This window comes from Xiphophorus hellerii, chromosome 14 (assembly GCF_003331165.1).
Source record: "Xiphophorus hellerii strain 12219 chromosome 14, Xiphophorus_hellerii-4.1, whole genome shotgun sequence".
Taxonomy (NCBI): Eukaryota; Metazoa; Chordata; class Actinopteri; order Cyprinodontiformes; family Poeciliidae; genus Xiphophorus; species Xiphophorus hellerii.
Window position 1 is genome coordinate 4,013,297 of NC_045685.1, and position 25,278 is coordinate 4,038,574.

Genomic DNA, 25,278 nt, shown 5'->3' on the forward strand with positions numbered 1-25,278 from the left:
CCAGAGGGAGAACGGGAAGTTTTTGGCAGCAATAGTTCAGATAAAGACACCCTCCCTTAATATGACACATCTAAACAGAGAGTCACAGGGTGGGGTGCAGTTTCTCTTCCAATGGGGAAAAAAACGGAAACAGAGAGTGAGCAAAGTTAATAGCAGCAAATGTTGAAAATAATGAAAGTAGGAGAAAATAACAGAGTGAGGGAAAGTGGTCAGCATGTCCTCCAGCAGACAATAACTTGGTATAATCTAAGCCAGCCTTATTGAATAATAAGCTTGGTTTTCCCCAGACCTTTTTGTAGTGCTTGCTGCCTTATGAAAAAATACAGTTGAACTCTAATTGTTCTGTTTGTATGATTGAATTTCAGGACAGCTGTTATTATTTAATGAGACGGTGAATAATCATTGAACCGAATGACTGTGAAGTGTGGCGTGGACAGGTTTTGACTAGAACGTTCTTACTGTTTGGAGTTATTTTACGTAGCATGCAATACACGGCCGTTCACGTTTTCATCTAGTTATGTATGGCAAGGCAACTTTATTTATGGAGCATCTTTCAGCCAAAGGCAACTTCAAGTGCTTTTAATCAACATGTATTAAGAAAAAAACATGACATTAAAGAGGTTTAAAAGTAAATAAAAAAATAGGTTAGGAGTGGAAAACGGCAAATATAAATCTGTTTAAACTTGTTTTAAACCGGCAGATTGAAGATGGGCGGTGATTTTTAACCTATGGTGTTTTGGTCCAAAAACTAAAACTTTGGTTTTATCTTTAATTAGCTAAAGAAAATTTAATTTAATAGTGAATATTTACACCTGACTGTATTCTCCTGGTGATAGACTTTGTGGCAAATTGTGATACTCTATCTTAGTGTATATGTATATATATATATATTTGGAAGAGGAGAGGACCGAGGGTGGAACCTTGGGGAACTCCACAGATAATTTTATTCAGTTTAGATTTATAGTTGCCTCAAATAAAGTTAAACTACTACTGAAATTTTATTACAATCGGTGTTCAGGCATCAAAATAGCTGTTCAAGGCTAGAATATGTTTGTATGTTTATATAGGCTTTCACTTATTCATACCATACTGTTTTCTAAAAGAAATGCCCCATAATACATCAAAATTGTATATTACACTTCCAGACAATAACACAATTTATGCAATAAATCATGTATGTGACATTCAATGTTAATCTTTAATAATAATTTTTTTAAAAGTTACTGTGGAGGCAACAAGATAGAGGTACAAAGTTTGAAAGAAAATGCGATTTAGACGTTTTCGAATGTTGTTGACTGACATGTTCTGACTCATCTGGTACATCCAGTTTGTTTGTTTTCTAAATATACAGCCACATTTGAATAACAGCAGAAAAAACATAGAGGAGAAAAAGTTGATATTATCATATCAGCCCTAGTGGGGAAGGCTACAAAGAGGATCTGCTGCTCTGACAGAACAGCAGCGTGGTTTCGCCTGTAGCATGCTGCTGAAAATTCACCACAAAACAACTTTTTATTGAACTGTTTTCGCTATTACTCCCTTGACATTGAATCTTCTCACTCATGCCAGTACTTCACTTACCACTTACTTCTAAGTTGTCAATGTGGTGGGTTGGGCGGGGTGGGGTGGGGGGCGGGCTATCAGTCAAGCCATTGATGTTTCTCGCAGACTCCTCTCAAATAGACCGGCCCTGTGATTGGCTCAGATCTGACACATCTGAACTGATAACCAGCACTTAAGCTGAGGATCCTACACGGCATCCATCGATTTTTGCAAAGACTAGTTTATACTTTGACGACTTAAAGACCGAGCGACAAACAGTTCACTGCTGCTCCTGCTGAGGGACCAACTATAGAGCCGAATGAAGGTGTCAAACTCTCGCAATCGCAACAGTTTGATGGAAAACAAAAACATGCCAGTAGGTGGCAATAATAAGATGTTCAGAGAATGAACTGTAGCTGTTCTTCACATGTTGAGATGTATTATGCACTGTATGTCAGTCTAAAATATCTGAATGTCTGTTTTTTGGGGGGGGGGGTTTATTGCGTAATTGGTTCATGGTTTGCATTATGCCCACTGTTTGTGCTTTTATGTTTATAATTAGTGGTCGTTTTTCCTTCAAGTTAATTGCAGGGTCTGTAATTAATTAATCACAATTGATCTCAGTTTATCCAAAAGCTATATATCGACACAACAAGCAACGTTTTCAATTCAAAAACTTTCTTTAAATAGACCTGTCAGCTCAACGACAAATATATTTATTGTTTTTAATCTGTCATTCGGGTTCTTTAACCATCTGATTGGTGCAAAGTGTTATTCTACCCTTTCAGCTTTCTAGAGGTTCAGGAACTCCTGATCACCAATTGAACTTTTTTAGAAATGTGGATTGTGGACGCTGACATTAGCATCTGCTGCTGCTACCTGGTTAGCTTTGAGATGCTACTTAAGGCTTGAAAAGCTTTGTTAATAGGCTAACTCCTTTTAGCACAACTGGAACACTAGTTTTTTTCCAGCGTCCCATCAGAAGTAAAAATGAATCTCGTTGTTGTTTGTGGATGTCACTTGTGCGTCAGATTTACTGGTATACCAGAAACGCGTCAGTGCAAAGGTTCTGGCCAGACCCTTGGTTTGTAAAAAAGTGCTGTAAAAATTTTTATGTGCTAGAATCTATCTAATTAGTCAATCAAAAATAGCATCTTGGATTCCTGGCTCTACTTACAATACATAGTTACAAATAAAGTTGCAAAAAAATAAATAAATAAAGAGGTTGCAGTTGAGTCTCTGCCTCTCTTTTTCATTGGCTGTTGGCAGCACCTGTTGTCATTTTGGTCAGTACACACTAACCTTCTGCTCCCAGATAAAAACTGGGAGTTGGAATGTTTTTTTCAACAATGTCCTCCTCTAGGAGACCCTGTTTGACGATGATGTTAAGAAAAAATACACATAAATTATGCAGCATTCACCTGCTGCACCTTATGATGCATTTTTCCTGAAGCAGTTTTGTGTCCAGATTTTTATATTTTTAAAAAGATTTCGATTTGGATGACCTCTTTTTATATAGGAGACCCTCTATTAAACAACATGGTCGTCTGGCTATACTGAAGCTGAACTAATGTCCAAAGCTATGACAGAAATAATTAAACCCAGCTTTTTGTTCATATATGCAACCCCAAGCAACAGATGGTTAGCTTTATATGGTTTCCATGCCTTGTTGACGTATCTATAAAGTTGATTAATTTCCATTTTGATCTCCTGAGGCTCCTGTACCTGGAGTTTGTCTGAATTCACAGTACCGCAGTCAGTCCAAACCTTTCGTTATTGATGCTCTCTGACTATTATTTGGAAAGATTTACAACACAAAAAATCATGTAGAGCTACTCACCACTCAACCTCTTCAGTTTTGAAAGTCAAAGCTAAAGATTGACACAACCAAGCCGCTGAGGCGTTAAAATTTTCATCAAGGAGAATCATTTTGTGTGTTTCATTATTAAAGCTTCCTAATTACAGGAACAGTAAACACTTATAAAATTTTCAGCAGCAGCGCCACTTTAGCTAATTAGTTTATTTTACACTCTAGTTCCAAGGCAGGTTCAAGCACACCCTGAGACAAAAAGGTAAAAAAAAAAAAAAAGGAAAACATGTTATGCATGACATGGTGCACATGAGATACCGTAGAAAACGGCACTAATACATAAAAGATAAAGACACCTTTTGGAGAACGAAATGTTTCTCTTTTTTTTGTCTTTGATTTCTGTCACATCGTGTGATAAGTGTTGAAAGATCCTTTTATGTGTGAGCCAATCCCACTGGAGACACTGACTCTCCACAAGGCACTCTGCCTCCTCCTGGTTACGCAATCCCCTCTCGCCACAGGCTGTGTGTACCTGTCACTGGTCATTTTGCATCAAATACCATAACATAATGTTATCCTTTTGGAAATGAAGAGTTTACCACCTTGTCTATTAGCCATGCGGCCGAGAAAGCAGGAGTTCTGACGATTTTCACCTTTCTGCTTCATGTCGGAGTCAGAATAAGAATTCCCTGATAATGCTAGTTGATCGTTCTCTGTCTGTCTCAGACGCAATCTGAGCATTTTTCCACCCATTTCTGTGAAGCATGATCATCTACAATTACACCGCTCCGCCTAGCTCGCCTTTAACACAACTCTCCGTCCAAGAAGCAGCCGGCATTCCTGAGAGAGAAGCAATCAATTCTTCTCCCGCACATCTCTCTCCTCCCCTCGCCCCCTCGCCCTCTCATTTTCACTTTATCTCTCGCTCCCCCCCATTCTCGGTGGCAATTTGTCACTTAGCAACGGAGTCCGCTACGCCGTCGGTTGTGAATCATCCCCGGCTCCGCTCCTGCGTTTAACCCTTTCCGTCGGCATGAAAGGCTCCCAGCCGGACGCCGGCGACACGACGTTCTGGTCCTCGACGAGAAACGTTGGGCGAAATCACTCGACCAAGTGGTCGAGCAGCTTCCACGTTTAAAGTGCGACTCAAGGATATCAAACAAGTTCATGTAGGAGGTTAGCTTCTGTTAACGTGGAAGGTCCAGGAACATGTGTTTGTTTTGAGAAAGATCAAAGCTCTACCAGCCAAAAAGGACAAAAGAATACTATTTAGAGAGATCTTCTTTGCAGCCCATATAGCACGCTCTCTTATGATGATATGGAATTGCTATTTAAGACAAGCATGGGTAGGGGATTTGTTTGATGAACATAATGGCGCACTAACACCCCTGTAATCCTTTCTCAATTTACTGCCAATGACATTTTAAGTATTCCTAATGTGCTCCAGCCACGCTGCGAGGATGTGGGAGTGCAGTCGTCATATATCTGTGGGAGGCTGTGCTTTTAGGATTTCTTTTTTTTTTTCTTCCCTTGCATCCTCTCCTCTGCCTGATCACAGCCAGTCAGCTCCAAGCCCAAACTACAAACACCATGTGTTTAAACCCCCCACCCCCAACCTCACCCCCCAAACCCCCCCTAGAAAAACCATCCTAGCTGTCTGATTTTATCACTGGTAGATTTTGCATTTCAGAGGCGGGGGGTGTGGTGTGGGGTGGGAAAATGGTAATTTACATCATATTTTCAACCCATTAGCATGCCTTCCCGCTACCCCCGCACGCATTCACATTCTCATCAGCTTCATTTGCCACTACCTGCTCCGGCATTTTAATGTTTATCCACACCCCCCACCCCCCGCCCCCCTCGCTTCGCAAACCTATAATCTGATAACAGATCTCGGCGCCATTAGCGCATTCAAACAGGTGGGAACAAGTGATAAAATGTTAGCGAGATAGACACTGTGGAGGAGATTGAGATGGAGACCGCGGACCGGCACAAGACAAGTTGGTGGCGGAAACGGGTCTCGAGAAGGAAAAAAAAAAAAGAGGTACTGAGTGTTTGTGAAAACACAAGATGTCGTTTGAAAATGAGACATTCTGCCTATTTTTATGCAAAGAGTGAATGGGATGTTGAGTTGTAAGTCGGAAGGATCCCAGCCACAGATGTGTGACTGACTTGTTTTTCCACAGTTTCACATTTCATTTACATTGTCAGTTTTTTAACAATTGGATCATGTTATGGCAACTTTTTGTAAGGAGTCATCCATGCACAAGACGATTGCTACTAGAAAAACTACATTTAAAGTGCATTCATTCTCCTTTGTTTGCCTAGAAATTTAGTTCATTTGGGAAGATGTGAATGTGCAATCGAACGCTAATGTGAACTCTGGTTTGCCCAAAATCTTGGGTCTCTGTTCGGTTGAAGTGAACTCTGGTGCGGTTTGAATGCATAAGCAGACCGGAAACCATTTCAAAAGCAGGAAGCGGACTGTAGCACGGGGCATTCTGGGTAAATACAACCAACACAAACATTAGCGGGAGAAATGATGTTTTGCCAAAGAAAGAAAGAGGAATCCTACACCTGCTAAAATCTGACGCCACTCTGTTTTTTTTTTTACATTTCGCAAAGAAGGAAGTTGCGCTCGTTGTTTTTATTTTGGAGGTTTTTGTGTTTTCTTCAGGACTTATTGGTGCAGCGCCACCACAGGCGAGGAGGTGAACTGGTTTTTCAAACGGTTGATTATGGATATCAAACTAAATAACATATATGGAGAAACGATAAAAAATGTATTAACGTAATCACAGCTTAATGATTATAATATGGTTCTTCATGAAGTGGGCCCTTTAAAACTGCCAAAACGTTTAATCAATGTTTAATCAGCTAATCCTGAATTATGAATCTGACTTTCCATCTAAATAATTAAAACGTCTTATAAAACCAGAGAGTGAGAGAAAGAAAAAAGGCTGTTTTTCATTTTGCCTGATTTAGTTTTAAGTCTGGGGCACAACAACTAACTTATCACATTTGTGGTAGCTCATTAAGAGACTAACATCATACCATACAGTCTGCGTAGATATTTCCACTTACTTGTTTTCTTGAAGCATATCTTTTTACCTTCTGTGAGTTTCCTCTATTGTTGCAAGTTTTAGTTTCCACCAGATCGTACAAAATCCAAACAATGAACAGCAGCAGCTCTCTTAAACATGCACATTCATGTTCAGCTGCTATGAGCTCACCAACTGGAATCCAAATCTGCACAAAACAAGTTCTGTCACATAAGATCTATAAATTATTTCTAATATTACAAAATATAGAGTCATGGGCACCGCTGACTAAAAGGTCAGTTGCGCTAACTCTAAGTCACTTATCATAAACATTAATACCGCTAACGCTAAGGCACTGCACTAACACTATTTAGTGGAAGCTAATGCCAAAGCGCTAATTTCAGTTGAAATTATATTTTCTGTTGAAAGACTGCCACTGATAGGCATCAATTTAGTTTTTAACGTTATAATTTGCAAGTTGTAGATGTATGTGTCTCTACTGTACGTGTTTTGTTCCAGTATGTTTCTTGTTTGGCATAAGATTATTGGGAGCGAAAAAAGAGAGAGGACCTGAAGAGACACAAAGGAGCTGGTGCATAAACCGATGTCAAACTTTATTCAACTGAAAGCTTGAATAAAGCTTTCAGTTGAACAAAACAGCCAAGTAAATCAGGACTTTTGACTTTATCCAGAATATCCATAAAGTTTCTCAGAATTTTTTTGGGAAACAAATGAAATCCAGAATGAAATAAGTAGGAGAAATGAAGGGGGGGGGGGGGACTGCAGAGCCGGATGAGAAACAGACAAGTACACTGCAGCAGGCAAAAACGTTCTGCTGCAGAATTCATTCACACACTCTAACAGCTCTACATCTGTGCGCACCCTTGTGCTGTTTGTTTGCCGACTTCTTCCCGCCGTAATTGCAGTGGCATTTATGTTTGCACCTGAAGCCTGTCTGCCTGCTTCCATTAAATGTTGCCAGACTTGCAGAGAGGCAGACGAGGCTTAATGCTAGATTGGTGGAATGTACACAGAAGCAAATGTAGCTAAAAGAGCCTTTCTGATTCAAAAGAGAGCACCGTCAGGCAGGGTCACGCATTCAAAAGCATAAATACATCACCAAGCATCTGTTTATGACACAGACACTTGCATTCACGCTGTCACGGATGCGTTATGTCTTCCTAACCATACCTTCAGACTGCTAGGTGTTCACCTGACAGCGAGCGACATTTACTTGCCATTGTAAAATAACAGAAGGTGGCTTTCATTTCTTACTTTCATGCCTCAAAGTGGAGATACGCGAGAGGACGGCGATCCGTCTCTGGACTTTCCCAGCTACAATGATAAATCTATCCGGCCTGGGAATCCTGGCTCCTCTCTGCCAGCCATTGATCATCTTCACAGCTCTGTCATTAAATATTTATTCTGCTTATTCGCTTGTGGCCACAGTTCAGTAAAGGCCACTGAGAGGGGTGTGAAAGAGATCAGCGACTCAACAAGACATCATTTTTGCATCTTCTTCCAGTCTGCCTCGGCCTCCTGCGGGTCTCCTGCCAGGGCGGTGGCTCGCACACCTACAGCGTTTGTGCTATTATAATTAGCTCCTCTCCTCTCTCTTTTTCCTCTTTTTTCTCTCGTCTGGCGGGATCCTTCACTACAAACGTCTGAAGATTCCTCTCCCCGGGAGAGGGGTATTCGAGACAGATGCAACACAAAGTTGTTTTTCTTGGCCCGTGGTTGTTTACCGCACAGGGGAGAGCGTTATCCGCCATCAGTAGCATCAGCATACCCAGTCTTCATGTTCCCACATGGGTCAATTACAGAAAGGGTCTCAGCAGGGGGGGGGGGGCGTCGTCAAATATGTTGGCTTAAAGGGAGAGATGAGGAAGCTGCAGGGTACTTCCTGCTCTCCTTGGAATCACTTACCGGATTTAGCTACTTACTTGCAGGTGTTATTCTGGTATATTGTCTCAAAAAACAGGCAATCCAATGTCTGCGGGGTTCCTGCCGTCGCGAAACGCGTTCATCGTTTTTGCCTTTAACTCTACAAACCCGCTAGAATGCCTGACAGTGTGATTAAAATTGCCCTTTTTCTGACCCATAAGACTCTTAATTCTTTGCTTCTTCAAACTTTTGACGTGAATCGTTTCGATCCACACAAAAGCCTGTTCCTAAAAACTCCGTGACCGACCACACGCCTGGCACCCGCGCGCTCTCGAGTTACATTCAGAGAAGTATAAAATGGGATTCACACATGGTTTCCCCTTGTTGAAGATGTCACTTTCTCCTTTGTCCGACGTGCGGGAGTTTTGCCCTCACATCTTCCTGCGCCCTTGAACACTCCAAGTCATGACAGAAAGTCTTTAAACCGAATAGATACAAAATCCTCCTGCCTGTGGTTTGGGAGAAAACAGAAAAATAAAGGAAAACAAAAGTTTAACTTCTGCATGATTGAGCTCCAGCCTAAGGGACTTTTTCATGAGTGATTATGAGTCTCAGGCCTTCGGTAAAAATGTAGCTGGTATACACCGGAAACCCCCCCCCACATCCACCATTTTTCTTACTGTTGTTAGGAACAACAGTAAGAAAGACCACTCAGGTCTTCTGATTCTGGTCTACTCTGCAGAACCAGAACCAGAAGACCTGCCTGCCTGGAAGGTTGATACGACAACAGGTCTTTAATGCATTTTGAAACAAAGTCGTTTATTGATTTATAAACTAGCAGAATTATGTTAAAGTCTATTCTCTGCGTTACAGGCAGTCGGTGGATGGATTTTAGGACAGGATGTTTCTCTGGTGTGTGTCAGACTTCTGTTTCAACTGTATATAACAGGCCTTTGATCTTGTAGACGCCTAAATTCAAACGCCACCTCCAGATTTTTGTTTTCTTCTTAAAGTACACCTATTCATTATATTCTAAAACTTAAATCGTGTTTCTTGGCTGAATATTCTGAATAACTCTTTTACTGTTTTTATGTAACATCAGATATCTTTTGGTCTCGTTTCCTTAAAATATACCGACACATTTTCTCACAGAAGTGATTGTCCAGAGAGGTCATTCCAAAATTCAAACAGAGCCGGCCTACAAGGCAACTAAAAGTTTCTGCGGTTTGAAAGTCCACCTTCTGTTGTCCCGTTTGTCAGAGCCAGCAAATCTTTTTTTCACGATTTTGGGCTGGTCAGGTTTTCTGTCATGTCCATTTGTTCGTTTCACAGGCTGTTATTTCTGCAGCTCGGAGGCACAGAAGCAAATTGCAGTGCTCACATGCAGATTCACACCCACTGACGGATCCTTTTTTTTCTCTGATAATTAATGGATTAAGAGGCATCATTAGAGACAGTGGGTGACGGCTGACAGCTCTTCACTTTGACCAAGCATCAAGCAGTGGGCGTGTGCAAAGTTTAACATTGGCCATTTAGCCTCCTGGGGACCCGGTTTGTTTATGTCACCGCTCAGATCAATCTCCCACACAGATGGCAGGAACGCATTCTTCCCACACACTGGCGCATACCTTTTGTACGTACATAAAGCGGAGACAAATCTCGGGCCAGGAACAGGCTTCTGACCGCAGCGCCGAACTTCAGAAGTTCGAAAAGTTTCTTTAGCTTTATTTGGTCGAAATTCTGTGACCTTCTGAAGCTGTGCATAATTCAGGGCAGGGGCACTTTAAATAACTGCTTATCACTGTCACTGCAGCTCGTTTCCTATACTTTTAACCCACAGTTAAAATGAATGATGTGCTTCCATTAGAAATGTGTGCAACACTTTGTCAGTATTTCGCTTTTGTCAGAAAACACAACTTTGCAACTGCAGTTTCTCCATTAAATGAGAAACACAACAAAAATCACACGTGGATAACTCTGTTCACGCGATAAGTCGCTAAAAAACATTCTGCACTATCATCCTCCCGCTCCTTCCTGTCATCTGCTTCATGGTTTTCCCCAGTGGCAACATCTGGTTGTTGATCATGTGACTAGTGTGATGGGGGGGAAAAAAAGAGTTTCCATTGCAGTTTTGTGAAATAAACCAATTTTGATACAGACACAGCGTTTTATCAAAAACAAGAGTTTATTCAGAATCGGCGTGTTTCTATATAAGCAAATTAATCTTCGAAATGTGAAGTTGTGCAATTATATGGTCAATGGAAATGCACCTGCTAACACCAATTCTAATCAAAATTTGGTAGCTTTGTTTTGTTTTTATGCACGTGGTTCATGTGGTTTGTCGCATTACGTGTGAGAAAAACAAATTATGAATATTTATGAATTTAAACAGACCTGCTTTGGGATTTTATGCAGTAAGACTTCCTAAAATTATTTCATTTGAATAAACGTTACAGTAAAGATGGCTGCAAGCGTCTTGGGCTTTGCGTGTATAATTATAGCACATGCAGCCACTTGCATATGAATTTGCTCTTTTCAAAAATGAAATTACTCCAGCTTTGTGAGAGTGTACGAATTCTGTTGGGATGGAACAGCGTTTTAGTAACGCCTCAACTTTTCACTCAGCCTTATGTCTACGTTTTAACAAGCCACTTTATTGGGTCTTTGTACAGCAACTTTTTTTGTTGTCGTAGGAGTTTTACAGACATCCGAAAGAGGAAAACCTGAAACAATGCCGACGTTTAGGATTACTTTCATTCTGAACAACGTTCCACACTGCAGAAGACAATCATCATGGGTGATACTTGATATTTTCTAGGTTGTGCGTATAATTTGCGTTACACAAGACATGTAATGTTTACATATCTAATGATAGCAACATGTTTCTTTGATAGGAAATCACTTAAAAAGTATGATAATTATGATTTATTTGTGAGTGCAGTCATATGTGTATGTTTTTAACAAATAACTAATTAACATCTCTTTTCCTTTCAGAATGCAGCAGCCACTTTTCTTTCCCGAAGTCTTTTTTTTTTTTTCCTCCCTTGCAGGAAACCTCTGAATTAACTCGGCGCCATCGCAACCTCACACTTGAGATCAACCTTAGCTTTTCAAGATAATTGCAGATTTGTGCGATGCCGTAACGTCTTCACTTTCTTGTTTCATGTATTGCAGTTGTCATCCGCTATATTCACTTCTCTGTAAGTCATCTAAAATAATTGACTGTGCCCACCAAAACGAAGGCCTCGCAGAAATTACCTAGACCCTCTTAATAGAGAGCCCCGCTGGCCACATCAGTCTGTCACCGTGGATACTAATATTGATGTACTTTTCCCTCATTTCCTTCCCAATTCCACGTAAACATCCCCTTTAAAACCACCCGTAGCCCTATCTCTCCACCCACCCCCACGCGCCTCCCCGTGGAGGTTGGTTTGCTAACTTTTGTCTCTCTTACTAACAAGCTTCAGATTTTTTCCAGTTTGATTCTTTTCGTTAGTGAATTTTTATTTTCCTTTACCTCTTATGATTTCAACAACTAACACTGTGTCATTCACGGAATGTGTGCCATCTGTTGTTTTTTCTACTTAAATTGCGACCTACATACTAACAAATGTACTGTATCCTATCCTTTTTCTTTATTATTTATTTTTTTATTTATTTGGATGATTTTGTGTTGAAGACCCTTTAAAACAACTAGGCACTTACAGTTGCTTTCTTTATTTCTTTATTTGGATGTTTTAAAGCAAAAATAAATATAGGAGAGAAGAAGTTTCTAGGTTGTATTTTTCTATATTTTTCTTTTACTTTTTTTTTTTTCTTTAGCCTCAGATTGTCTATGAACTGAGACGCTGCTTTTGCTACCGGCAATTCTATCCCACTTTTTTGGGGGTTAGGATATGTTTTCTTGAGTTTTTTTTTTAAGGTTCATCATTATTTTTTTCTTTCTCCTCCCCCCTGTTTTCTCCTGAAGCACGCAGGCATTGGACACGCTATGGTAAACAAACTGCATTATATGGTAGATATCATTCTAATTGTCTTACACTTTGGTTTGCCCTGGGTTTTCCGTTACTCTTTCTATTCTGTTTGCTTAACTCAAAGTCCAATCTTCCATCAATTCCAAGGTAGCTAAAAAACTCCACCTCTGTTCTTTTTTTTTTCTTTTTGCCCTCTCTTTGTATAAACTTATACAAATATGTGTAACAGATTTCTTTTTACTACCCTTTATTTTCCCCTCCCTAAAATTTTCAATGTTTTCATCCAAAGAGGTCTGCACAAAAAAAATTTTTTGTTTTAATTGTATGTCTTTATTTCTTTATTTTATATATATACATATTTATTTCTGCTCTTATTTCCTTTGTGTTTTTAATATTATTTTTCTAAACTTCAAACACTATCCGTATGAAGAAATAAAGAACATAATGCAAAATATATATATATATTTTTTGGGTTTTTGTTTTGCAATTTTGTATTAGAATAATTTTATGGGTTTTTTTTGTTAACCCTAGTTCCCCTCCTGTTTTTTTTTTATTTATTGATTTTTTTTTTAGAGGAATCCTTTGAGGCGAGCTTACACAGCTGATTTCTCTAGAAAATACACACTTTGACTATTCCAGTGAAAAAAAGTTGAGAACAGAAATATTTTTTTGCGTCTTTTATCCAAAAAAGATGAGCTCATTAGGCTCCAGAACGCCATCAGTTGCATTTGAAATATTCAGTCATTTACTCGCTCACTTAATTGTGGAATGATTATGGCCTCTAGCAGTGCCACAAGCCTCCTAATTACGTGCTGATCTCCCAGTTAAGATGCAAAGAACAATAAAAACAAGTTTGACAAGAATTATTGTGGTATCTTATATTGTGATATATACACCACATGATTCCTCCCAAAAAAAATATTAACACCTCTACTATGCTTTAGAAAGGATTGTGAAAAGTTTTGACCCTTTAGATAAACCTAATGAAGTCTAACCTCATCAGATCCATTGGAACGTTCGAAGGTGAGAACCACTCTGGGCTAAATACTTTTTCACAGAACTGTGTGTTCTTTAAGTATATATATATTTTTAGCCCCTGAAAAAATGTTTGAATATTTTAAACAGAGACATGTACAGATAATCAGAACTAACAGCTTGCCTAAATGACAGCTAGCATTTTAGGTTTAGTATGAAGCCTCTGTTTACTGCTTTAAATGTGCTTTGAGTACCCTAAACATTTCCCTAATAATCTCTCAAATCCTCCAGTTTAACCTCAGGTTCAGTTGAGAGGTCATTCTGCACAGGACATTCACTGAGAATCTCCTAGGTTAGCTGTTTAGCATGCTAGCATTACAACTAGCATTCTTTGTTGCATCTAAAACATTTTACAGCTAGTAGTAGACCGCTAGCTGTAAAACTTTTCAGCTAGTAGTAGACCGCTAGTTGTAAAACTTTTCAGCTAGTAGTAGACCGCTAGTTGTAAAACTTTTCAGCTAGTAGTAGGCCGCTAGTTGTAAAACTTTTCAGCTAGTAGTAGACCGCTAGTTGTAAAACGTTTCAGCTAGTAGTAGACCGCTAGCTGTAAAACGTTTCAGCTAGTAGTAGACCGCTAGTTGTAAAACGTTTCAGCTAGTAGTAGACCGCTAGCTGTAAAACGTTTCAGCTAGTAGTAGACCGCTAGCTGTAAAACGTTTCAGCTAGTAGTAGACCGCTAGTTGTAAAACGTTTCAGCTAGTAGTAGACCGCTAGCTGTAAAACGTTTCAGCTAGTAGTAGACCGCTAGCTGCAAAACGTTTCAGCTTGTAGTAGACCGCTAGTTGTAAAATGTTTCAGCTAGTAGTAGACCGCTAGCTGTAAAACGTTTCAGCTACTAGTAGACCGCTAGCTGTAAAACGTTTCAGCTAGTAGTAGACTGCTAGCTGTAAAACGTTTCAGATGCAACAAAGAATGCTAATTGTAATGCTAGCATGCTAAACAGCTAACCTAGGAGATTCTCAGTGAATCTGTGGAGACTGACATCTCTACTGAACCTGAGCTTAAGCTGGAGGATTTGAGAGATTGTTTTTAGCTGTAACTGTAAATTACTGTACCACCTGATACATTTCAACTGCATGTTACAGAGGATAAGAAAGTAAAATTTTCTAAAGTAAAATAGTGCATAGCTGCAATGGAAATTTCGTTGAATTCTGTTCAATGACAATAAATGCTATCTATTCTCTATTCTATTCTAATATAGTGAACCAGTAGACCATTTTAACACAGCTATTCTTTTTCTTGCCAAAGTAAAACATGTTTACTATGTTATAGCAAAGCGTATTATCTTGGGATGTTGTGAGGTTTATGGTACGTGAAGAGTATTGACAGCATTTGATTTAGTGCTTAAAGCTCTTGCTGTAAAACCAGCCTCATATCAGGGTGGAGTCCTTGGCCATAGCTTCATGATCTTATGATTTCTCAATGGTGAGGAACATACTCATGCCACTATGCAAACACTTACAGGGAAAAAAAAAATAAGGAAAAAAAACCCCATCCTAAAATAGATGTAAGGATAATCAAAGTTAAGATAAAAAGTGTTTTTCTTTTCTGGTGTGCTAACATCTCAACACCATTCAGGCAGTTTGGTATAACTTTCTTTCACTGCGAAGTCCGTCTTTAAATAAAACTGTCTGCCCATTGATGCAGACCCTAAAACATAAATATGTATACGCTGTGTGTGCTCTACCCATCACTAACACTAACATTAACTTATATTTGTACACTTTATCCCTCATCCCTTGCATGAATATGGTAGGCTTCTCCCTTTTTTGTCCTTATTCTTTTTAAATAGGGATAAGACTGAGAATATATGTTTATGTATATATATATATATCCTGGATAACATATATACATACATATATTAACTGTTCCAATATATTTAATATGACCATAAAATGTGGTAGCCATACCCCTATTTTTGTTTTTTTTTTTTATTTCTTTTCTTCTTATGTTTATTTGTTTTATTATTATTATTATTATTATGTATGTTTAATTTTAGAAATTAACCTACTAAAACAAATTATGACCTCACACCTTTCCCTACCAAAAAAAAAAAAAGAAAGAAAATGACACAGGGAAAAAATATAGAGGGGAGACAGATTTCCTACTCTGGTAAGAAAAAGAGGAAAAATCTTGGAAGGATTAAATTGAACCATTCCATCATGACATGAATTGAGGGAAAAGGCAGAAGCATGTACATTTGATGATGCCTTCGTGATTTCCTCCTGAATTTCGAGAGAAATTACGAAGCAGTACAAGCGCACAGCCTGTAACGCCGTCGTGAAAATGTGGCGGAGGCGATCGGAAAAGCCCTAAACTCACGACGGCGATCGATGCCATCGGAATACCGACCCTTCCATTTACCAAACGCAGGGCTATCTCATCTCCCCTCTGGATTTTCCCTATTCTTTAAAAAAACCTCTCTCTCCTGTTTATTTCATCCGTGGTTATTGACCCCATCCTGTCCCACTTCCACCTACGCGTTGACAGTATCCAGTGATTGTAACCTTCCAATCTGTTTGCATGCAACAGTTGGCTAGAGCAACCTTGTGCCATTAAAACGGCGTAAGTGCTGCTGTAGCCCAGCACGTGTCAGTCAGTTGCACACGTGTCTTGATGGGTTTTTTTCTTTTCTTTTCTTTTTTTATGTTGTGATTTTGAATATCACAAACAGCCTTAACAATGAGAGCTCTGTTTCTTTTCCCATTTGTCTGGGAAAAGAAACCCTGAAATTAAATGAACCCCCTTTCCCCGTTCCTCCGTCCCTACGAGCTCATTTCTGCTGCATCTTGCCAGTGGGTTTGATTTGTTTTTCCTATTTTTATATATATATATATATATATATTTCCTTAACCCATATGTGTTGTGTCCAAAGGAATTGTCCTCCACCTCCATACTTCCTCCCATCCTTTTTTTGGTTAACGTGCATGGGCTGTGTGTCACCCTGTTAACTTGGATGGATAAATTTTTGGTTCTTTTTGAACGAAACAAACCCCTTCCACATGAAATAACATGTTCAGTTCAAATCTGGATCTGGTTTGTGCAATCAAATTGCAGAGGACTTTTAAAGAATCCTCACATTTACTGACCACATTGGTGAAATTAACCGAATCAGTGTTACTAATCAACTGTTCCAACGAAACCTTTGTTGTAACTGTACTAACAACCATTTTTGTGTCTGACTTTCCCTTACTTACAAAAGTACTAACAGTTTCCGTTCACCCTTCAACCTGCTAAGCGTTTTGGGCCTCACTTAGGCACCTCCCTCCCCCTCTAACTGTTGCCGATAGGACGCGTCCGGAATACTTTTAGAATCCCTGAAATACTAGCTTAGTTTCCCGGTATGCTTTAAATATAATTTGTGATTAGCTAGGAAATTTTGACAATCTGCCAGACACCTATCAAAGTCAATGAGACCCATTTTTCTGATGGGAAGCTCGTCTGTAGCGGCTTCACTCTTAGGTTACTACAAAATGTGAACGGTTATGAATACTTAATGTGTATGTTTTCAATTCTCCTCACTAAAGATCTATGAAAGTAAGCAGGTGTAGCGCTGTAAGGATAAGTAATCCATTTACCAGGTAAGCATTTCAACCCTTTTCTGCAGTGCATGTGAAACATAAGTGTACAAACCTGACCAATCAGGTACAAATGAGCAAAATAAGTGATTACATTACATTTCAAGAAGCATGTTTCAGTTGGACTCAACTTTTCATATTTATTAACAGAATAAGTCATTAATCATTGAGGAAGAAACACTTTTTTCCATAGGAGATGCACAAGAAAACAAGAAAAGATTTAAAAAATACATTTGTTATTGTCTTTGAAGATTTTTAGAGTAATTTTCACACTTAGTGACTTTGGATGAGAGGGTAGATGTTGATGTTGATGTGGGCAAAGCTCTTAACCTCAGGTTGCCTTCCGATCTGTATATCGGTGTGTGAATGTATGTGTGTTAATGAGTTTGCTTTGGTGATTGGCTGCAGTGTAAAGTGCTTTGAGTGGCTAGCACAACTAGAACAGAACTACAAATTCAAGCTATTTATATTAATCAAATGAAAGATCCCATTTGATTAATAGGTTCAAAGGGGATCTTTAGCTAGCTAAAGATTAAATTGGCTAAGAGATTTTCTTAAAGACACAAGGCTCATCAGCAATGGGCAAAGCTAGTCAGCAACTAAACAAAGAACTTCAAACTATAAAGCCAAAAAAGAAAAAAAAAATTAATTATGGATTATTGAGGAAGGTATAGATGATTTGCTACATGCCATATTTTCCACATGCAAAAAACTGTTCAAAACTGAGGTGTGTTTACATTGTTTTAGCATCTTTTGAGATAGAGATAGAGATAGAGATAAATCTTTATGCTAGCCTCATTTCCTACCAGCAACAAACTTCCTGGTTGAGTGAAAACGATTTGCAATCTAAATCTTCTGGGCCTTTGCTGCTGTAGTTAGAAAACCCTCCAAAAAAAGAAGAAAAATTAAAACAACAAAACAGACTTATTTTGGTGGCAGAGTCTTCCTTCAACAGCAACCTGCTCACATTTCTTGATTCCCAAACAGCAAGTTGACCCGCGTAAGAAATCAGTAGGACTTCTTTGGTCAGCAATGCCATCCGTCCACCAGTCCTTGTTCGCTCTCCATGGTAACTGACCGCCGTCTCCAAGTGTCCTCATTGGGCCTTTCAGGCTGCCCTACTTGGCAGCCAGCCATGCAGTTTTTACAGGCGGTTTTACAGGGTGTTAAAGATTAATGAAAAGTCCTAAAGTAAGGCATACAAACATTAAACCCTTAACAAGATAAATACTGCTGGCCTTTTACACAAAGTTTTGGATTTAAGCTGCATCTTTAAATTTGTAAATGAATTAGTTTTTTTTCATTAACTTTTTTTTTTTTTTTAGAAATGCATAATTTTTTTACTTTATGCCTTAAAGTTCTGGCCAAAATATGCTGATGTGTTGTTTTTTTTTAAACTGTGGTCAAACTATAAAGTCAGATTCAGGGCAGGAAACACTTTAGGTCGGGATTTATTGCCATATATTTAGCCTTTTTCCTGGAACCCGCATATTGGGAATATTCCTTTATACAAAGGTCTATTTCATAAAGTTTAGTTTTTATGCGGGGATTTCAGTTGTTGACTAAAGCTTATCATCATTCACCAATATAAGACTATAAAGACTTTGGTAAAAGTTTCAAGCATTTTAATAAGTTATTTAGTTATTTTTGAGGATAATGTAGGCTTTAAATTTAAATAGTGACATTAAAACGGACTGAAAATGTAAATTTTTCTTCATGAAACTCTGCCTCCTCCGTACAGCATCAAAGTCAGTCTTTGTACGCATCAATTACCAGAAAAGCAAAAGCTCGTCATGTCGCTATGGAGCCCAAATTAAACTGTTTTTTTTGTTGTTGTTTTTCCCCCTGGAGCCAAAGGAAGGTTTAGTGCTTTCTCTCGTACTTGCTCAGAGCCCCAGAAACTACCTGGCTTCATTCTGATCCATATATAGAAGCGGTGAAGTCGCGGCTGTGCTCGTGGGACCTCCTATTAGTGTGCTTGCTGATTTCTTTTCTTTTCAATTTGGCCGTAGTCAGCACATAAGTTTTTCACCGGGCCTCTGAGGATCAGCAGAGTGGAGAAGGTGGGAGTATCCTAATGCACAGTGGACTGTGTGCAAGTCAGCTAGGTAAACTCTGTGTGTGTGGGGGTGTGTGTGTGTGTGTGTGTGTGTCGGTCATGACAGGGCTAACCACCTGCACGGTGGGAATCACACCCTTCCATTCTTTTCATTCACGAGAAGCTAATCCATCATATTAGCCAAGTTTTCATATTGTTGCAAAGAATGTTTTGTCAGGAGTGAACACGCAAGAAATCGACTGATCTAAGAATCGTTTCAGCAGCGGGAGATTTGGTGAACTTCTCAGCTTTAAATGATTTGACGTCTCAAGCTGTGTCGACCTTAAATCTGGGTAAGTCTCAATTCAGCACAGAGCAGCGAGGTCTGAGATTCTCTGTGCTGCAAAGAGACTGGGTAAAAAAAAACCCCTGGAGAACGATTAAAGTCAGCAGGACGTTTAGTTGGGTTTGCGCAGGAAAACCAGGTGTAAAGATCTAATAAAGAAAAGTGGTTTTAGTGGTTTGAATAACATACTCTTAGGTTTCTGTTGTTTTGGCACCTTGACCAGTTTTCTCTGCGGGGAGTTTTTTTTTTTTTTTGCTCCAGTCTTTGATCACATTGTAAATTAATCCATAAATAAGATTCCTCCAGGCAATATTTACTGATCTGTCTGAGTTTGAACCTTTTAGGCAGTGGATTTACAAATAGCAGAAAGAAAGAAAAACATTTTTTTTAAAACTACTGATAATTTCTAATTGTCTTTTTTTGTTGTTGAATTTAATAGATGTCTGGCAGTTTGTCAATGTTTCTCCCTCATAATCCCTCTGATCATATCCAGCTCTTGAGATTGACGTCTTTCTACGAAACGTTCCACTAGCAGTTCCTTAGCACTTTTAGTCGACGCTTTAGTCTCCAGGCCTTCCAGGTTCAATACTCCCTCGAAAACCTTTTCTTTTTGACGACCGTGTGGCCCATTTGAAGTCAAATAAATGTGTTGGAAAAAATTGCAACCATCCTGATAATGCCCCGCATTTCTTCTCCCTAGCCGGTGAGGTTTCCACCATGACGATAGGACAAGTGAGTCGGTCCCGCTGAGAAGCCCCATCTGTGACCCCCCACTAACCCCCACATAGCAGCTCTGCAAACTGCAGATTCTTTACGCCAGACGCGTCTGGCCAGTATCATCGCTATTATTCACCAACAGCAGACATAAAAATGGGTTGCCCTGCTAATCAGGGAAGTACGAAGGAAAAAAAAAAATGGCGAAAGGAATTGGGAATCAAAACTGATGATTCAGCTGAGGATTCGGGATCTGTGGAGTGCAGTTGCTATAGTTTGGCTTCAGCCATCAACTTCAGAACTTTTAATGCCTTCATTTGTTCCGGACAGAAACAGTTTACGCGTTGTCAAGAACTCTGAGCCTAATTTTCCATCAGTTCAGCTGAATAAGACTTGTTTAGAGCCATAAGTCGTCACCTTCCTAAAATAATGGACTAAATCATCTTTTGGGGAAAAAAATGAGTGAGGCCATTATTTTAGGAAGGTGACAAAATGTTACATAGTCTTTAAAAAAAAAGAGACAACTTCAGGTAATGTTCTGTCTTTTTTTTCCAAGGACCTCATTTTTTAGGTTTTTAAAATAAAGAAAAAAAAAGAAACTTTTGCAGAAAAGCAGATGGAGATGTCTGGGGAAGCATTATGTAAAATTGGCTGTTTTGAGATTTACATAATGTTTTAATGTTAACCCCTCTTCAAAAACATACCAGGAGTGTCGCCTTGATTCTTTCATGCATGTTTGAGAAATCCTTTTATCTCCCACGGCAACCATTCAGCTGTGGAAAGCACCTTGGTGGATCTAGCTCCGCCTTTGAGACACAGCTCCTCCTCAGAGCTGCAGTTTCCGAGCTTCCGCCTCACAGAGTGACTCCCCAACTCAGCTCCTTCAGACTAGCCAGCAGCAATTAGCAAACACCTGGTGGAACTGCTGAGCTCGTTATATGAGCTACTTCTCAGGGCAACACTGGTAAAAACGTTGTTAAAGGGTTACTAGAGGAGCCATGTTGTAAGAAGCTATTTTAAATATATATAACATAATTTTTGTTACAAATAAAGGGCCCACTATTTATTTGATTGTGCTATAAAAGGGCACTATGTGCTTGGAAAATACATAATACTGCCACTTTAAAACATTAGTTGATTCTGTATCATTTTAAGCCAGAGTCAAGTTAAAGACTCCTGGTCTAGAAAATATAAAATTTGTAACATGTGAGCTAAACGTGCTGAAATTAAATCGACACGTTCTGTCCAAAGACAGTAGAAAATTCCTCTCTGCGTTCTCGTCGTGATATCTGTAATACTGCCTCTGCTTGATGCAGGAGGCGATGGAAAGCAAAACGTCGATGTGCATAACTCCTGGGAGTGCTGAGTTTATACATTTACCAAAATCATTATATATTAAATCAGAGATGAGAGCACTTTTTTCTTTCAGCGAACCCAGCTGTTTTAGTATGATTAAAGTATGAATAATTGACAAAAGCACCGAATATGATCCCAAATCAGACAACATGATTCGGCTGTGTGTTTTGTTTGAAAGCTCTGTTTTGGTGGTGCTAATGCTAAATACGGTCATGATGTAAAATGACAACGCAGAGCAACAGCACAATTAGCTAAATTATACTTATTTGCATTCTCGTCAAGCACCGCAATTTTGCCTGCATTGTAATGAGCCGAATGTGGAGAGAATAGGTTTTTATTCGGAATGATTGCTGTATTATCCGATGAGTGGAGGAGAGACGCTTTCCTCGAGTGTATCCCAGATCTGATTTTTCTCACTCCCCAGGTAGTTATTGAACTATTAGTGAACAGGTTGCTGTGACATTTAGAACAGTTGTTTCGTCTCATCTTCTGAGCTTTGTGTGCGCTGCTAGCAGAGTAGCTCTCACACCTCTTAGTGAAATCCAGGATAAAACATCTTCTTTTTTTTCATTGGATTACTCATGCTCTATTGATATCAGATTATAGAGATTTCAAACACTATACGATTTAGTTTGAGCTTTAACACACAGCCTCCCAGAATTTTGAATATGGTAAGTCCTGTTTCTGCACGTCTGTTAACACTATCTCATAGTTTCAGCTTACGTCTGAGTCTCTTGATTCCTCATTCCAACCTGGCACCGTCGACTCCCTCTGCAATCAAACATTCAATGCAGAACGTGTAACCTTGCAGAGAATGAAGAGTCTGGAGGCAATTAAAATGAGACAGGAGCTATTTTTAGTGATAGCGCCTGAAATGAAAACTGGTTCAGCAAAGGAATGTTATAGAATATCTATGCCGGGCATGGGAGAGAGGAAGAAAAAAAGCACACAGGGCCACTTGTAAAGATCAAATGGCTTATGTTTGGTACGTTTACCAAATGGTAAAATGGTGAATGTACCAAATGGACACAGAACAGGAGCAAAGAAGAGAGAGAAGAAAGACGTTCAGAACACGTCTTCGGTTGTTGGCAAACAAGTTGAACGAGCTTCAAGTCCTAAGCCTAATTGAATTGAACTAATTGAACTTTTGGTAGTTGATAGTCGATATTATTAGTGTTACTAGAAAAATAGCACCTGTCCGGTTGAAGTTTTCTAGCCCGTTTTTAACCAGTCCAGAATCCAGTTGACGCAAACTGTCTCTTTCGTCTTTTTTCCAACACCATCAGTGATCAGTACATTGGAGTTCACGGCTTAGCCTTACTGTAACAAGTGCACTCTGCAGTGAGTATCCTCAGTCTGACTAGCACCAAAGAGAGCAATGCACCCTAGGACACAGCCCTGCCCATCGCTGGCGTTTAATCTAAAATCTTCCTTGTTTCTCCCTTTCATTTCTTCTAATTTCTCTCCTCTCTTATCATTCTCTACTCTTGCTCTATTGTTCCCTCTTCCTACTTCTGTCTCTCTTGGCCGGTGCCTGCACTAGGTGACCATCTCTGTGGATGGTATTTTGACCACCACTGGCTACACCCAGGAGGACTACACCATGTTGGGCTCCGATGACTTCTTCTACATCGGGGGAAGCCCCAACACGGCAGACCTGCCTGGATCACCAGTCAGCAACAACTTTATGGGCTGCCTTAAAGATGTGAGTCTGTTTTTGTTTTATCAAACAATACCAGCCAACGTCTGTTTGGTTCCACAGTGAAATGCAGTTATAGCTGCATAACACAGTTGCAGTGAGAACATGTTGGATCGTAGAATAGTGTCATCCTCACGTTTTTCAGTGAGCACCTTTGTGTTGACTGACACCGTCTCTAGAGATTCATCGGCGTGGGCAGATTTAATTCCCATATGTTGGAGTGGGAGGTGTCAGATGCACAACATTCTGAATTGCTTTCCAAGTGTTTATTCCCTCTGTGGTTGTTCTTGCACTTTCTAACCCCGGTATAGACCAAACACTTAAGCAGAAATTAATAACGCCACAACAGGCTGACGGGGGAAGCGGCCGTATTCCGGTTTTATACCGTCCACCAATAGGATTCAGTTCAGTTCGTAAACAAAAAAATGGCTTTAATGCCGCCAAAGGTTTACCACAAAGATGAACAAGCTGTCATGAAGACCAATCACGGCCCCAACTGATGTTCTCTTGTAAATGTAATGGCTTGTATAGACGCAAAGCAGCATGGTACTATCTTATATCCTCATAAAACCTTGCTGATTGAATAAGTAATTACTTTTGCCATCGCTTTTAACAGCTCACACAGTAATCACATCATCTCTAACTTAATTATGCCTTCAGAATTACATTTTCATTATTTGGCTTGCCATCGGGAGGTTCCCCTGTGAGTCCTAAACCTCCCAAGGCATTTAACTATCCTCTCTCTCGTCAGGACAAGACAGGATTTATAGTCAGTGAACAGACAGAGCACGGTGAAGGGAAAGGATGAAGAGAATGGGAGAGAAAACAGATAGCAAACAGGAAGAACAGGAGTTGAAGACAAATAAGCGGTGTTAGACAGCGAAATGGAAATGGAGTTGTAGGGCTTTCTGTTGCCGCAACTTTAATTTTTGAGACTGGAGATATTTTCCGACTAACCCATAAATATGATTCGATCAAAAATGTTACAGAGAGTGGTTATGTCTCTGTCTGCAGTACCTCCAGTATTGCTGTGTGTTCAGCTTTGTCCATCCTCATATGAACTCTGACTAGTTTCATTGTCCCTACGGAATTAGGGACAATGCCTTGATACGCCACAGTGAAGGGTGATTTGCGGTATTAGTTTCCCACTACACAGCATTTGACATCTGGCCTAAGAAGTGAATTTGTGATCTCTTTTGTACATAACCCATTTAGTTTTTTAGTTTGTTTGGGGGTTTTTTCACGTTTGCGGTGCCCCTTCGGTAGCAGACTTAACACAAGACTTGTTATATCTTCCTTTTAACAATGTCTTCCTTCTTTCCACTCCCATAAAGTCCAGATTTGTGGTGTGTGCAACTAGCAACATTAACTGTAGATGCCTGAAGCTCCCCCAGAGTTATTATGAGCTGCTTTTCTGGCTACTTCACCGCATGCCTAGCTTGTCACATTAGCTGAATGTCCCTCTCTTGGCAAGTTTGTAGTTTTGTTGTAATCTTTCTTTCTTCAGATGACAAATTGAACGGAACTCCTTGAGACGTCGAAGCTGTTGTTGGTGATTTAGAATAAAGCCCTGCTTTAAATTTTCCCACTACTTCATCCCTGACCCGGTTGCTGAGTTCTTTGGTCCCCAGGGTGCTTTTTGTTCACCAGTGTTTTCTAACAAACCCCCGAGGCCTTCACAAAACAGATCGATTTACACTGACATTAAATTACACGCATTAGGCAATCAGATGACTCCAAAAGATATCAGAGTGTAGGGGGTTTAATGCAAAAGCATCTTGGATGAGGTTCCGTACAAAGTGGAGGAATTTTAAATATCTCGGGGTCTTGTTCACGAATGAGAGAAAGACGGGCATCGATAGGCAGAATTGTGAAGCATCTGCAATGATGAAAGTGCTGTATTGGTTTGTTGTGGTGAAGAGAGAGCCGAGCTAAAAGATGAAGCTCTTGATTTTCCAGTCAGTCAATGTTCCTGCCCTCATCTATGGTCACAAGCACTGGGTAGTGACTGAATGAAAGCAGTCGCTTTAAAAACAGCTAACTAAAAACGTTTGGTGCGCTAATCCTAAAGCACTAAACACAAACATAAGTAGAACGAACTTAGAATCCAGAAAAAAATTTTCCAGAACAGGAACATTTAGTTTTTATTATTACTTAGAAACTGTGGAGTACTCATTACTTTTAACAAATTTAGAGCATATTTAGAAAGTCCAGAGAATACTTGTACTTATCTAGCATACCAGAAGTCCAGAGGATACTTA

At 39.6% G+C, this 25,278-nt stretch overlaps 1 protein-coding gene across 7 annotated transcripts in view; it reads left to right on the forward strand.

Moving 5' to 3' along the window:
* The window catches only part of nrxn2b (neurexin 2b), an 813,260-nt gene that overhangs the window by 330,171 nt on the left and 457,811 nt on the right, over window positions 1-25,278 (forward strand). For 6 of the 7 annotated variants that reach the window (XM_032584259.1, XM_032584258.1, XM_032584254.1 and 3 more), the window contains 2 exons: window positions 12,248-12,271; window positions 22,862-23,023. In XM_032584259.1, the coding sequence (XP_032440150.1) occupies window positions 12,248-12,271; window positions 22,862-23,023 (186 nt within the window). The remainder of the gene's footprint in view (window positions 1-12,247; window positions 12,272-22,861; window positions 23,024-25,278) is intronic. The other variant, XM_032584255.1, reaches the window with a different exon arrangement.